Below are 16047 nucleotides of genomic sequence, written 5' to 3'. Positions count from 1 at the left end.
TCAGATAGGTCTCAATAAAAATGCATGTAAAGGTCTAGGTTTTAGTGAAATTTTTGAAGCAGAGTAATTAGCAATACCTTAATGTTTGGTTTTCATTAACAACTGGTCATTTTACCCACTTTCCTTTATATAAAAATGAAATCATGCTCCACAAATGATGGTTTATGATTTGGCTCCTAACTTCATTAAGATGAAGGAATGTATGCTTAGGGATAGCTCAGACACTGAGATATTGTATACCAGGAACCACCTGCTTTCCTTAGGGCATTTTCTGTTAAAATATTAATCAAACTATTTGTTATTAAAGGCAGAATTTCCGTGTGAAGATTTTGGCTAACGTATATAAACATACCTCATTTTTGTCATGTCCTGTATTTAACACACTAAAAACAGTACATTTAGAAATACTCCTCAAGATTTGTAGCTTCCACCCCAAGTTAGTTTGGCTTATTGCTACTAATTAAATTTTGAAGACTGAGAAGGCCAAGTCATAGCAGTTTCAAAGTGCTTTGGATATTGCAGAGACTTAGTATTGAGTTTATTACCCTGTTTCACTGTAGATCTTCCTGGTGACAATATGGAGTTGTTCTGCTCTGCTAAGATACTGCTTGTTCATCTCATTCTTTGTTTAGAGACAATAATGGTATTTAGATATGAATATCCCAGGGAGCATTTTCTACATGTTTTGGTTTGTAGAATTTTATTTCTAGAAGGCTCTAGCTTTCTTTCTAAACTGTAAGATATTTTTAAAAGTAGACACTTAAAAAACCTGAGAGTTGGATAAGAGATATGCCTATAATATATATAGGTGATTACAATGAATTTTTAAAGATCTTAACCATGAAATCAATGTCTAGTATGTCTATATGTTTAATAACCTGCATTTTCAAGATAGATCTTTAGAATAAAACCTAGAATAAATATACATTCATGTTACTGCTATTTTAAAATAGAAATCATTGTGGGTGTATTCACAAAATAAAACAGAAGTAAGCTATATCCCATTGCTATGCTATTGCTTCTTTAAAAAAAGCCTGGAAACATTAAGAATGCTATGATCAGAAAAGATAACCTTTGTTCAGTTCTTCCCATGCCTTTTAATGACATCTTCTGAAGAAAAAAGATTGGGAAGAAAAAACAAAACTGGTTTTGCTTTTTGTGACAATTTCTACTGGAATTGATGATTATCAGGTTGCGAACGTAACTGAGAGACTAAAATATCACATGAGGATTGCATTCTTCATTATGAAACCTCTTAGTCTTCTTAGCCAGCTAAGGTAGAGACTATACTCAGATTTTTATAGTACATTGTTCTGGGTTTATTTAGAAAATTCAGTGAATATTTCCTTTGGTAGGAGGATTCCAAAGGGGAATTGTGCATATAAACCTATTTATTTATACATACATGCTAAATAGGGACACCATTGTTGTAAGAGTAATGTTATTTTAGGGGTTAAAGTTTGTACAGACATTTCAAGATTTTAATTCCTAAAATTATGGTTTTGGCTTTAGACAGACACTGATTGCCTCTTGCATTTTAGGTCATATGGACCAGATTTGTCCTTGAAACTCTCTGTACACAAATTTTATATGAGATCTTAACCATATGCAACTAGAATACAAAATAAAAGAGGCATTTCCTTAATAGAGGTACCTCTGGTCTATAAATCTCTTTCTTCTCTTTTATCACTTTGGAATTCATAACTAAGTACTGATCCTAGATAAATGTGATTTTACAGTTGCACTGGATATTTATTCTTATGTTTATTCTTAAAATCATTTTTACTGTTGAAACAAAGCTAGCTAAGCATTTAAGTTTTTACTAATCACTCTAGGTTCACTGGATATTGAACAAAGTTGACTGAATTTTTAAAAATATTACTGGGCTGGGCATGGTAGCTCATGCCTGTAATCCCAGCACTTTGGGAGGCTGAGATGGGCAGATCACTTGAGGTCAGGAGTTCAAGACCAGCCTGACCAACATGGTGAAACTCCATCTCTACTGAAAATACAAAAATTATCTTGGTGTGGTGGCAGGTGCCTGTAATCCCAACTAGTCAGGAAGTTGAGGCAGGAAAATCACTTGAACGCGGGAGGCAGAGATTTCAGTGAGCTGAGATCACACGAGTGCATTCCAGTGTGGACAACAACAGTTGAAACAACGTCTTTAAAAAAAAAAAAAAAAAGACTTGATTGTTGGTATCTCACTCTCTAATCTATAAACTGTTAAAATACTTTTTTAGGCGTTTTGCAAAACTATTCACTCTCATTACATCTTGCAGTGATAAACTGGATTGCTGAGTTTGTCATGGTGATTGGAGAGGGGAAAAAAAAGCACAGAAAGTGAAGTTTTTTAAGATTACACAACACAACGGACAGGTTGTTGTTAATTGTTTCCTTGCTTTAATAAGCATGGGAAGCTTGAAAGGAAAAAATCTTGTGTGTCTCATCGAAAAGTCTATAGTCTGCAGTAATTTGAGTTGAAAAGCAGTTCTGCAGTTCATCTGATTTGGAATTAAGTGCATACACTCATTGTGCTTTAAGAATTCTTTTAACCTCATTAGAAAAAAACCCGTAAAAGGCTGGGTGCCATGGCTCACACCTTTAATCGCAGAAATTTGAGAGGCCAGGTGGGTGGATCACTTGAATTCAGGAGTTCAAGACTAGCCTGGCCAACATGGTGAAACCCTGTTTCTACTAAAAATACAAAAAAAAATTTAGCTGTGCATGGTGGCGCATACTTGTGATTCCAGCTACTCAGGAGGTTGAGGCAGGAGAATTGCTTGAACCTGGGAGGCAGAGGCTGCAGTGAGCAGAGATTACACCACTGTACTCCAGCCTGGGTGAGAGAGCAGGATTCCATCTCAATAAATAAATAAACCCCAAAACATTAGTTTAGGACCTTTTCTGACTGAAGAAATGATAATGGGAACTGAATATGAACAGAGGAATCTGCAGCTGGATAGGAATGGTCTGAACCAAACCAGATATGAGCAATACCATGCCTAATTTAGGAAGGATTTTCTCAAATGAATTTTAGAATAACCATGTGCCCAAGGAACTGGTAGATGGCTTGAGGATGGGCAACAGGACACACTATTTGGGAGAACTAAGTGTTACTCTATTATGCTGATATATGAGTAATATACTCATGTGCTGTATTTAAAATAACAGTAAAGAGATTATATGTCCTTCTACTTATTGTTGATGGGTGCTTTTTCTTAAATTATGTATTGGGATTAAATTGGCTATTAGTTTACACTGTTAAAAAAGGTGGAACTCAGCTAGAGGGCTGCTGTTGGCCTTTTGTCCACAAAACATTGTAGTTTAGTGAAGTAGTAAGTCAGTGCTATCTTATTGGCCACCTTAGTGAGCAATAATCTTCATTCTAGTGATCTTTCTTAGTCTTTATCAGATGACAAAAATCTGAATTGCCGTATCGGTATGTGCTGTTTGTTGTGTGGCCTTGCTGTGACCTTCCTAAAGTAATCTAGACACTCTTCAATTATTTATTTTTTTAATGTCTTAGAAGGAAAAGCATAATATCACATTAAGCCTTGTTCTTATTCTTCCTTGAGGTTAATGGGAATACCACCCTTTGGATGAAAATAATGAACTTACTACAAATTTGTCCATTCATAACAAATAGGCTTCACATAGGTGACTTGTCTACTTTGCCCCACTGAAAACATAATATTTTTTCAGCTGTAACTTTGCCCTGAGTTCATATAGCACCTTTCTTCTCCTCCTCCTCCATATGCTGAATGATATGTGAGTTTTTTTTTTTTTCCTGAATTGAAAAAGTAACGTGTTTGGTAGCATTAGGATAAAGAATGGTCTCTTACAAGTTTATATAAACATATTGAAAACCTTACTCATGCAGTTTATCCTCTCATCTTACTAGATATGTAAACAAGTGAGGTTTTAGTTTTTGTTCATAATATTTAGATTATTTATTTTGGAAATTAAAATATTATGCTTCTTACATCTGCTGTTCTTCACTAAAATAAATAAGGATTATGGAATCTTCTTGTCACCTTTTCTTAAATCTGGTTCATTATATAGATAATGAGCTTCTTAACACAGACATATTTTAACTTACTGTTGCATCTACGATACGCAAAAATAGCAGATGTTTCATGATTAAGTTGAATGAAATTTTTAAATGCTGTAAATCTTTAATGGGATTTTAAAAAGTACTTGAGAGAAATCCATAACAGCTCATGGGCTTTGGAATCTTGCCTGGTTTCAAAGCCTGGCTTCATTGTGTAACTATCTGTGTCTCTCTAAATCTCATCTCTGAAGTAGGGGTAATGATCTCTACATTGCAGGGCAGTTTTGAACATTACATAAAACAGTATATTAAGGACTTCATATTACATGTAGCATATGACAATCATTCAATGACATCTGCAATTGATGATGTTACACTCTCATTTTAATTATTATTATACTGAATTCTGAGATTCTCCTTACTCCCTTTTTAAAAAGGACAGACACAGCTTGTCAAAAAAAGTATCAGAAGCATTATGGGGATCACTCCTACCTTGGAAGCACAGTAGTCACTAAAGCAACATTAATAAGAATAAAGTACTTTTTAGAGGCAGAGGGGTGTAATTGAAAGCTTCAGTTTCAAGTCAGATGGTCCTGGCTTTGAATCTTGGTTCAGCTACTTAAACATTCTGTGATTTTAGGTGAGTAGCTTAACTTTTGAGTTCAATTGCCTCATCTTTAAAATAGGAATGGTAAAAATTTATACAGTTCCTGGTACCATTAAGAAATAGTTTATTATTATTTTATTCTTCCTCTTTTCTTTTCCTCCATGTTCATTGGTCACTGTAAAAAAACTTACCTTCACTAACTATCCATCTTCAGTGACTATCCGTCTTCAGTAACTATCCATCTTTAAACTCTCCCATGCCTCCTTTTTGTTCCTTGCTCTTCCTGTTCACATTCATTGTTTTTTTTCTTGTTTATTTTGAATTCCCTTTTTAATGATAATGACTTAAAATGAGCAATTAATTGACCATAAAATAGAGGAATGAGTGTGGGAAAGAAAAGAAGCAGCTGAATATCTTGGTAGATTTTAAATATGAGCCATTAGCTAATTACTTCCAGTAAATTGCGTTTCCTTTACATGGTAAATAGAGATGTGAATAAGATGTTGTGGGTGCTTGATGATTTCTAATTGGCTTTTATAGTCCCAGCTCTGAGAGTATGCTTGAATTAGTATTCTGTTTAATGAATGATTTCATGTCTTGATTGTCATTTGACCTTTGAATTTTCTTTTATATTTTAAATAAAGACTGGATTTTTCCATATGTGAATCTCTATCTGTAATCTTTCAAGTAGCAAGTTGTTTTAAACTGTTGATTTTAAAAAATCTGTCAGAAGAATTAGAGTTTTGTTGTAATAAGGACTGTAAATTCCAGGATATATTTAATATTACTTACTGAGTATGGAAAACTTTAAATTGTCTTGTTTTTACAGAAGATAAGATGCAACTACAACTAATCTACTTACCACAAAAGTATCATATAGGCTGTACTTCACCCAGCGATTCTCTAACATTTCTGCTTCTACAAATGGAGTATTTCAAGGTTAATGTGTTACCAGACTCTGTTTAGTGGCCCTGATGGTATAAATCAAGAATGGTGGGGCAGGTGTGGTGGTGGTTCATACCTGTAATCTCAGCACTTTGGGAGTCTGAGGCAGGTGGATCACCTGAGGTCAGGAGTTCGATACCAGCCTGCCTGGCCAACATGGTGAAACCCCATCTCTACTAAAAATACAAAAATTAGCTGGGTGTAGTGGTGCATGCCTGTAGTCCCAGCTATTAGGGAGGCTGAGGCATGAGAATCACTTAAACCCAGGAGGTGGAGGTTGCAGTGAGCTGAGATTGCACCATTGCAGTCCAGCCTGGGCGATAGAGTGAGACTCCATTAAAAAAAAAAAAAAAAAAAAGAATAATGTGAACAGTGCAAGGAAGAGACTAGACCTAAGTTTCTGGCATATTTACTGTGATTTCCCACACTCAATTAAGTGAAAGTAATTTTATTTTCTAGGCATATACATAAATTCTGAGACTTGGCTTATTCTATATTATTATGATATTGTATATTAGTCACAATGTGCATTGAAATGTTTATTGTACACTGAAAAAAAATTGACTCATGATATGATAGAACTTTGAAGTTCTGAAGTATTGTAGAGATTAATATAACTTCTTTTTATGGATGAAAAAATAAGGCTTAAAGAATAACAGTGATTTCATCAAGTTTACGGTTTTAACATGGAGACCTAAGATTTCTTTCTTACTTCCGGTCTGGCAATTTCTGGCTCTAAATTCTCTTTAGGATCTTTATGCTTTCTCTGTATTTGTTTTATCAAGGAATAGAAACTTAAAAAAAAAAAACAGGTAAAGCTGCTAATCCGAAACAAATGAACTAATTAAAAAAATGGACTATGTATTATGGGAGACTTTAATTAAACAATGATTTAAAAATTTTATTATATAGCAGCGCATAACTATTTAACTTTAAGATAGCATTGCTTAAAATTACACATAAGACAATATTATGATAATGATGGGTTGCATATATTTTGACTTTGAACACACATTGTAAATTATAATGATACTTGTCCAGTACAAGCCGTATTCTTGAGACCATTCAATGCTCTGTTTTCAGAAAAGTTGAAGATGCTTACAGAGACTAAAGTTTAGTCTTTTAAAAAAGTGTATGAGTGGGAGTACTATTTAGTTTCTTGAAAGACTGTTTCTCTAAATAGAACTAACATTATAAAAACTCTTATTATCGGTAATGTATCTAAGCATGTAGTTATATAAAGACTCTGCCTTCTGGGACTTTGTGTTCTAATTAAGTTCTTGTAGAGACCTAAAGTATACAAACTTTATTTGATTAAACAAATTTAACCAAAACCATTGCTTAAATATATTGAATAATTAAGATGACAATATAATCAGATGTTTTGGTGAGTATCACCTATAGGATGAAGCATAAATATTTCTGTTCATTTGTATTGTACTGAAATGATCTGTTAATACGCCTGCATTTCCACCAAACTGTGTTCCTCAGGGCAACAAGAATCAAGTATTATTAGGTAGTTATTTTCCTCTAGTGGGTTGGGACTATAGCAGATATTGAATAAATAAATGAAAGAGGGTGAGAACTTGTTGTTCCTTGTCTTTTCTGTTTTATTCAAAATCATGAAGGCTTCTGAATCTGGAGCTTACCTTTCTACATCTGCCTTCCTTCAAGTTGCTGAGTTATAAAATATTAGAAACACATGACACCAGATTAAGTTTTGTTGAATGGATAGGTAGATACATGGCTAAAATATGAATGAAGTAAAGATGAAGCAAGAGGAAATTTATTGATCATCTTGAGAAGAGCAGTGAGTTTCAGTATTTATTTGAGTCATGGAAGGAAAAGGATCTTACTGAACGTGCGGGGGAGATGAGCTTGGTGAATAGTGAACGCTAGATTAATTACTGTGATCAGCGGCAAAACAAAATAATAATAATTAAATACACTAAAGAAAAGCAGAAGAGTTCCGTGGTAGGAAATAGTTAAATGTACCATCTGTTCAGATCTCTAGTAGAATTCAAAATGACTCCAGGATATATGTTTTAACCAGTTTCAGGCTTAAATAGTAAAAACAGCTTTCTTTACCAGGCTGTGTTTACATTTGGCCATATTCACATTGTTGATATTTCTGATTATTTTAAGGACTTTGTGTATTGTGATTTTGTTCCTTTGCTACTACTTACGAGGCGTAGTTTTCATGTAATTCTACATGACATAGTGATGATGGCAATAGTACAGTTTTTCTTGAAAGTTTTGAAAGTCCTGTAACAGGAAGCAATATATTGTAAATCTGTCATTTTCTACAAAGTCTTTCCAGAGAGAAAACACTATTTTCCAGCTGAATGAACTTTATTTGCACATTATTTGTTACACCTTTTGTACCTTCATGTTATATTGGCTTAATACATTTTGAAGTTTCTTTTATGTGATTGCTTTTATTTAACCACTCATTTTTGGTGGTAATAATGAAATTAATTCTATCTTTTCATATAAATATATTTAGTTTCAAAAAACAGAGTGGTTTCTAAAAGGCCATTAACCCAACCTAAAATAAGCAAAGCATATGAAAAAGTAGCTCAACCAGCCAACCAAAAAACAAACAAAAGGACTATGAGCCAGGGAGGCTCAGCTTCACTAATAAAAGGGATGTAACTATAATATGAGATAATATTTATTTCACCCATCAGACTGGCAAGGATAAAACAGTTTGATAAAACACGGATTTGTGGGCATAGGAAAATAACTAGTGTAAGGAAATAGCTACTTTCATATGCTATTGTGGGGAGTATTTATTGATATGGCCTTCTTTGGAGGGCAATTTGGCAATATTTGTCAAAATTAAAAATGTACATGTCAAAGGACTTGTACTTGTCCTTTGACTTGAATTTGACTCCAAGGATATGTTTACACAGTATACTTTGATATTTAGAAATGCTTATTGCATCCGCTTTAAGTATTCCTAGGAGACTTTAAATAAACTTTAGCATATCCGTCTATGTATATGCTTTGTGTATATAAAGTAGAAAAGTGTATGTCTTTAAAACAATGTCTTTATTTGATATGTATCTATGTACAAAGGGTATGTGCTTACTCATAAAAAATTCTATAAAAGCCTGAAGACCTTAGAAGGGAACTTTCTTTTCTTCATATATTTGTTATTCTGTTTGAATTTTTGTTTTTATCATGTACATGTATTCCTTTTTTGTATCAGTTTAACAGCTTTTTGAGGTGTAGTTTATATGCTATAAATTTACCAGTTTAATGTATCAGTTTCATAGGTTTTTCATGTATTTACTGAGTTGTATGTGCATCCAACTCTATAATATAATTTTAGAACCTTATCATTGCCCCAAAAGAATTCTTGTACCTATTAGCAGTCTTTTCCCATCATTCCTTAGTAGTTCCTCTCCATCACCCCTTCCTCCTCCAACTCTAGGCCACTACTGTTTTACTTTCTGTAGATGGACTTGCCTGTTCTGGAATTTTATATTAACAATATCATATATAATTGGTCTCTGTGATTGACCTCTTTCACTTAGCCTAATGTATTTGAGGTTCATCTGTGTTTTAATATGATACAAATTATTTTTTGAATTTAAAAATATTTAAAAAAATCAAAGTGAATACAGCAGTTTCAGAATTATTTATTCTGCTGAAGTACATTGCCAAATATCTGTGAAATGGTAATGAAATAACATTTTTTCAAGTTAAAAGTCATTATGTATTGAGCATCCATGATGTGCTAGTCACATTATTAGGCTTTATGTATGTTATATATAAATCCTTATAGCATATGTAATAGGTAGTATTATGTTATTTCTACAAATGAACAAATTAAATGATATGATCATTAATTTTTTGTGTCAATTTACACATGAAAGTGTGAAGTGTATGTGTGTGCAGATGTATAGTTTGTAGCTAAAGTTAAAATATATAAACTGCTAAAACATGGCTGTAATACACACTGAAAATGTCATTTACTGTCTAGAGATGTACAATAGAACCTTTTGCAGTAATGGGAATGATCTATATCTGCTCTGTCTATTATGGTATCCGTTATCATATGGCTTTTGATTACTTGAGATATGGCTAAGGTGAATGAGAAAACAAATTTTAATATTATTTAATTTTAATTAATTTAAATTTAAATAAACACACTCTAATTCAGTCATGATTTGATATCAGTGATAGATTTACTTTTCTGATTGGACATTGGAAACAACTCAATCAAAAACATGAATAAAATATATGAAAAAATGATATGCAAGATCCTGGATAGTAAGCATCGAAGGACAGGGTTCCCTGAGATACAGGAAACAAATGTGCTCTGCAGTTACCCAAGCTTCCTGTCTAGAGAGAATTTCCAGGAATGGATCAAAGAGGAATCACTCAGCCAAAACCTAGAGGACTTTCTGAGTTGAGGAAATAAAGCTGAAAAGTGTAGGCAGACCATACTGGCTAGAGTTCACAGAACAGAAAACTCCAGAGGAAGGTACTCAGCTGATTACTGAGTGGGGCTTGCATGTGAGGAAACTGCTCCAGGCCAAAGAAAGAACAACCTGAAAAATTAGACGTTTTTAATTGGGTATTTAGCACTCAAACAGGAAAAGGAATATTGTCTGTTTCTATTAGCCAGACTGGAAAATCTCCAAGATTCATGTGGCATTGTGTAAAGTATGTGTAAGGTTTTACCTTAGTAATGAGGAATAATTAGCCCTGGATTTCACCTCTTATTAAAATATCTTAAAAGCAAGTCCTTAAAAGATCAAACTGTTTCCAAGTAACTTAACCGTATCCCACAACAAAGCTCAAGAAACTTTATGGGATTGCAAACATAGGCAATACCCATTAAGGTAAAATGTAGAATGGCTGACAGCCGGTAAAAAATTACAACTGTGAAATAAGAAACAGGAAAATTTGACCCATAATGAGGAGATAAATCAGCAAATGAATGCCAAACAAGAACTTGTAAATATGTTAAATTAGCAGGCAAAGACATTAAAAAGAGTTATCATAACTAAATTTTATAGTTTCCAAAAGTTAGAGATACAGAAATGGGGGAAAAGGAAAAATGAAACTTCTAGAGATGAAAGTTACAATTTGTGAGATGAAAAGCTTACTGGATGATATTAATGGCAGATTGTACACTACAGAATAAAATATTAGTGAACCTGAAGATGTAAGAATGGAAACCATCTAAAATAAAAAACTGATAGAAAAGACCTTTTTTTTGAGACAGAATCTTACTCCATCAACCAGACTGGAGTACAGTGGCGCAGTCTCAGCTCACTGCAACCTCTGTCTCCTGGGTTCAGGCAATTCTCATGTCTCAGTCTTGCAAGTAGCTGGAATTACAGATGTGCTCAACCATGCCTGACTAATTTTTGTATTTTTGGTAGAAACGAGGTTTCATCATGTTGGACAGGCTGGTTATGAAGTCCTGACTGTAAGTGATCTGACCAAACCTTGGCCTCCCAAAGTGCTGGGATTACAGGAATGAGCCACTACGCCTGGCCAAGATTTTTTTTCATCACCAAGTAAAGATAACATCTGTGAGCTGTGGGTGACCTATTCATGTAATTGGAGTTCTTGAAGGAGAGAAGGGAGAAGAAAAAATATTTGAGAAATAATGACTGAAAATTACTGAAATTTGATAGAAACTGTAAACTTACAGATACAAGTAGCCTAATAAATCCTACTACAAGAAATATGTTGAGGACTACTCAAGGTACATCATAATCAAATTGTGAAAAGACAATGGCGTGACATTTGTAAACTACTGAAACAAAATGATCCATCAACCTAGAATTCTATACCTAGCAAAAGTATCTTTTGAAACAAAATGAAAACGCTTTTTTGCAGACCTACCTTTTTAAGTCAAAGTAATTAAAATATAATAATGAGTTTAGATATATCTGTACATACACACACACAATATGGATGACAACAGCCCAACGGTCAAGAGGGGAGAAATGGAAATATATTATTGGAAGATTTTTATTCTATATGTTAAGTTCTATAATGTTATTTGAATATAGACAACAATTTAAAGATGTGTATTATAAACCCTAAAACAAACACTAAAATAACAAAGGGAAGAAATGGAACCACTGAAAAATAGTTGTTGGGCACAGTGGTTCACACCTAATCTGCCAGCACTTTTGGAGGCTGTGGTGGATGGATCACCTGAGGTCAGTAGTTTGAGACCAGCCTGGCTGACATGGTGAAGCCCTGTCTCTATTAAAAATTCAAAAATTAGCTAGATGTGGTGGCATGTGCCTAAAATCCCAGCTACTGGGGAGGTTGAGGCAAGACAATTACTTTAACCTGGGAGGCGAGGTGCAATGAGCCGAGATCATACCACTGTACTTCAGCCTGGGTGACAGAGTGAGACTCCATCTCAAAAAAAGGAAAAAACAAACAGATACCTTAGTTAATCTAAAAGGGGCAGAAAGAAGGGGAAAAAACAGTAAGAGAGAAGTAGAGAAATAAATAGAAATTAAATAGATTTAAATATAAGCATACCAATAATCACATTAAATGTAAATAGTCTATCTCAAGAGACAAAAATTTTTAGATAGGATAAAAAAGCAAGAAACTATTATATGCTGCCTATAAGCAATGCACTTCAAATATAAAGACCCCAATCAGTTAAAATTATAAGAGAGCTAACATGCCAAAGAAAGCTGGAGTCACCGTCAAACAAATAATGGGAGAATGCTGTAAGCAGCTTTTTGGGTGTGATGAATATGTTTATTATTTTGCTTATGATGATTATTTTACAGTTATATATCTATGTCAAAACGTATAAAATTGTACACTTTAAATATGTGTAATTTATATTAAATAAAGCTATTAAATCATTTAGATAGCCACAAGTGTCCAGTAACTACAGTATTGGACGGCAGTATTCTGTAAGGTCCTTAAGGGTCAGAACTGTATTTAAATAACCTCTCGATCTAGCAGGTACAGAGTAACCACTTGGCCAATATTTGCTTAATGAAAGAATGCAAGATACAGCTAGCTCATTGTGTATGGGCATATCACTTACCTTCTCAGGATCTGAGTTTCCTGATATGAAAAAATATGATCATTTATTTCAAAGTTTCTGTTAGCTTTAAAATTCTGTAATTTCAAACATAGAGGAAATATTCTTCATTCTTTAGCTGTGGATTTAGATTTATTTGCAAAAATACTTTGTGAAAGTCACAGTGATAAACTAGCACAGTTTTAAAAATTTGAAAAAAAACTTAGCTAAAAATAAAATGCTATTTTTACCATCTTTAAAATAATAAAGTCATATTTTGCATTAAGTTCCCATCTTTCTTGATAAAGTCCAAAATCCTTCCAGTGGCTCTATTCATATGGTCCCCTGGCTTTTCTCTTACAGTGTCCCTGCTAACAAATCTTTTCTTCTTTGATCACTTTGCGTAACAATCCTGTCTCCTTTATTTCTCTTTCCTTATTCTGCTTTATTTATCTCCAAAACTCCTACTGCTGTCTAACATCCATCTTTTTAAAAATATCTCCTCTTCCTGACCTGAAGATAAGTTCCATGAGGGCAAGGACTTTGTCCATTTTTGTGTATTGTAAGTTTTAGAACAGTGCCTGGCACATAGTAGGAATTCAATAAATATTTGTTTAATGACTCAGTTGCACAGTGATATCCTTTTGATTTATTCTTCTAATTTTTGGTGATATTAGAGATTTCAAAAGGGCTACCTGATTAAAAATAATTTCTTTCCAGATTTATGTCTCTAGGTTAGGTTTTTACATATAGATCACTTATGTGAGTAACAAAACAAGATAAAAACAATCTGCTGAATGCCTCCACTTTTATAAGCATCATCTCACTAATTCTTCCAAATAATTCAAAGTATGATAGTATTATTCTCAGTTTATAGATAAGGGATCTATGGTTTAGGGAAATTATATAAAGTAGAGTTTCACAGAACTAGGATTCAAGCCTAGATCTATCTTACTCTAAAGCTTGAATTCTTAAACATGCACTTTTTCTCAGTTTCAAGTGTGTTGACTGTAAAGATAATTATCATCTTAATGTGAACACATTTAGATTAGTATATTAGGATAGAACATAGCAACATTTCGAGGGAAGGGAGACTTTGAATATTTAGAGAAGATGAAGAGTATGGGAAAGATTTGTGGGATACTTCTAGGGAAGTTTCTAGTGTGATCTGTAAGGGGGACACTGATGGGTGCAGGAAAAGCCTGAAGTTTTGAACCTCTGAGAAGGATGGCATTTTCCAATGGTGATTGAATGATAGAGAAGTTTAAAAAAATTGAGTATCATGACTGGGTTTTGTTAGACAAATTATAACCAGTAAATAAACTTACTTAGACTTTAATTTATAATTAATTAGAAATTATTAAATTGTTTTATATGCTTTAAGTTATGTTTCTAAAAACAGTGAAATGGTGAAATGAACCTCATGCCTCATGGATAGGATGTTTTAAGTCAATGGAGAAGAGAGATGGATGGTCAGAGGAAGGAAGGAGGGAATGAGGTAAAGAGGGAGGGGAGAAGAGTGTGTGTGTTTAGCACAGAAAGAGATTTTACAGATACAATACATAATGTTACATAAATCTGTATAGTATTTTCTTCATATTAATTGATGCTAATCCTCTTTTGGTTGGTATGTTAGTATATTTCTAAGTCATTCAGGCTATATTTATAATGTTTATCTTAGGCTAAGACAGCAAACTCATCAAGCTTGATTTGTAACAGCGAAACTACCATGCTTTCCTCAGGTTGAGTAGAAATGATTTGTGTTAGAAATAGCAAGACATTTTTTTGTGCTGCTTTCATTTCTGTTTTTGTGGTCAGCCTTTCACAACTGAAGGAAAGTTCAATTCTTATTTGTCTGTGATGTGAGGCCTTTGACGATTCTTATGCTTAATTTGTACTTTTTTTAATCATAAGAATGCGTTTTACAACTTTTTTACAAGTTTTGTGATTTAAAATAACCTTTCCAATCTGGTTTTTTTTTGTTGTTGTTGTTTGTTTGTTTGTTTTTTGGCGTAACTAAGACATTAGTCACTACTGGAGTTCTGGGTTCCTTCCACATACCATCTTAGAATGTTGTGCTTGCTATGATGTTTTTGAGATCTTCATTTCAGATTTATTACATGTTCTTATGCCTGCTTCTAGGGGAATTACTTTTATAGCTAGTCTGTATTCCACAAAGGAGTATTGTATTTTTATGAGCTTTTCTTATTGATTAGAACTGGTAGACAACTGGACTGCATTTTACATTAGAAAATCTGGTCATCTTTATATCATAGTTAATAAGCTTTCTGATTTATTCACTGACTTGATTACACAACAGCTGTTGTCCTTGTTTTTGTGTTAAACTTGCTTCTTTAGGCAATAGAACAGAAAGTTAATGTAATAGAAAGTTAAAAATTAGCTGTTCCCTTTTTTTTTAACGCTGTTACCCTTCTCTCCAGTCTATATAACTTGAGTGTGTTTATATATATATATGTATAACATATATAATTATGTACATGATGATAGTTACATATAAGTATTGCAACTTATTATTGTCCTAATATGGGTTATATAAGGGGTATTTAATCTTTTGCCTTTTCTGGGCCACATTGGAAGGTGAAAAATTGTCTTGAGCTATACTTAAAATACACTAACACTAATGATAGTTGGTGAGCTAAGAAAAATTGCAAAAAAATCATAATGTTTAAAGAAAGTTTACAAATTTGTGTTGGGCCACATTCAAAGCTGTCTTGGGGCTCATGTAGCCTATGGGCCTCAGGTTGAACAAGCTTGGATTATATGAAAGGTAGAGAATATGAAATGTGTGTGACTGATTTCTATATCCTTTTATTGTTTCAGGCACAAGATTTAATAGTATTTTGCTTTTATGAATATCTCAAATGGTGATGTCAGTATTTCTTTGCAAATAATGTATTTTCTCCTCATTACAGGTCCTTTTGTTTTGCATCACAGCTGCCATGTACATGTTCTTTTTCAGGTATGTTCTGTTATACCTATTTACTTTAATACTTCAAACAGTATCTCTTTGTAATTTCATCAACCATGAAACTAAAGTATTCCCCGAATAATTATCCCCTACAAGTAGCATACTTTTTCCCCCCTCTAAAGTGGTCAGAGATAAATCATTGCTCCTTCTTTAGTAGAGAAAAGAGAGAGGAAAGATTTACTTCCCTCCCTCCACTATTCTACTTATAAGTTCATCCTAGAAAGTTGAATATGTCAATTAATAGAACTCAAATCCTGAGAAGTGAATTTTTATCTTTTGTGGATCTGATTTTAGATATTTTTCACTTCCCTTGTTAAACAGTCAACATTTTACATTTAGGTAAGAAAAAGTGACAGTAGGGCTCTATCTTAGCCTTCTGCAAAGATAATCTAGCACACTAATAATAGCCTGTAAAATATTGT

At 33.4% G+C, this 16047-nt stretch overlaps 1 protein-coding gene across 8 annotated transcripts in view; it reads left to right on the top strand.

Annotated features, from left to right (window-relative positions):
* Positions 1–16047, top strand: part of TMEM135 (transmembrane protein 135) — a 369409-nt gene that overhangs the window by 261884 nt on the left and 91478 nt on the right. For all 8 annotated transcript variants that reach the window (XM_074400367.1, XM_074400364.1, XM_074400365.1 and 5 more), the window contains one exon: positions 15570–15616. In XM_074400367.1, coding sequence (XP_074256468.1) covers positions 15570–15616 — 47 coding nt within the window. The remainder of the gene's footprint in view (positions 1–15569; positions 15617–16047) is intronic.

Source organism: Saimiri boliviensis, chromosome 6 (genome assembly GCF_048565385.1).
Source record: "Saimiri boliviensis isolate mSaiBol1 chromosome 6, mSaiBol1.pri, whole genome shotgun sequence".
Classification (NCBI taxonomy): domain Eukaryota; kingdom Metazoa; phylum Chordata; class Mammalia; order Primates; family Cebidae; genus Saimiri; species Saimiri boliviensis.
Note: the sequence above shows the minus strand (reverse complement) of the source record. Positions and strands in the feature narration are given on the sequence as shown.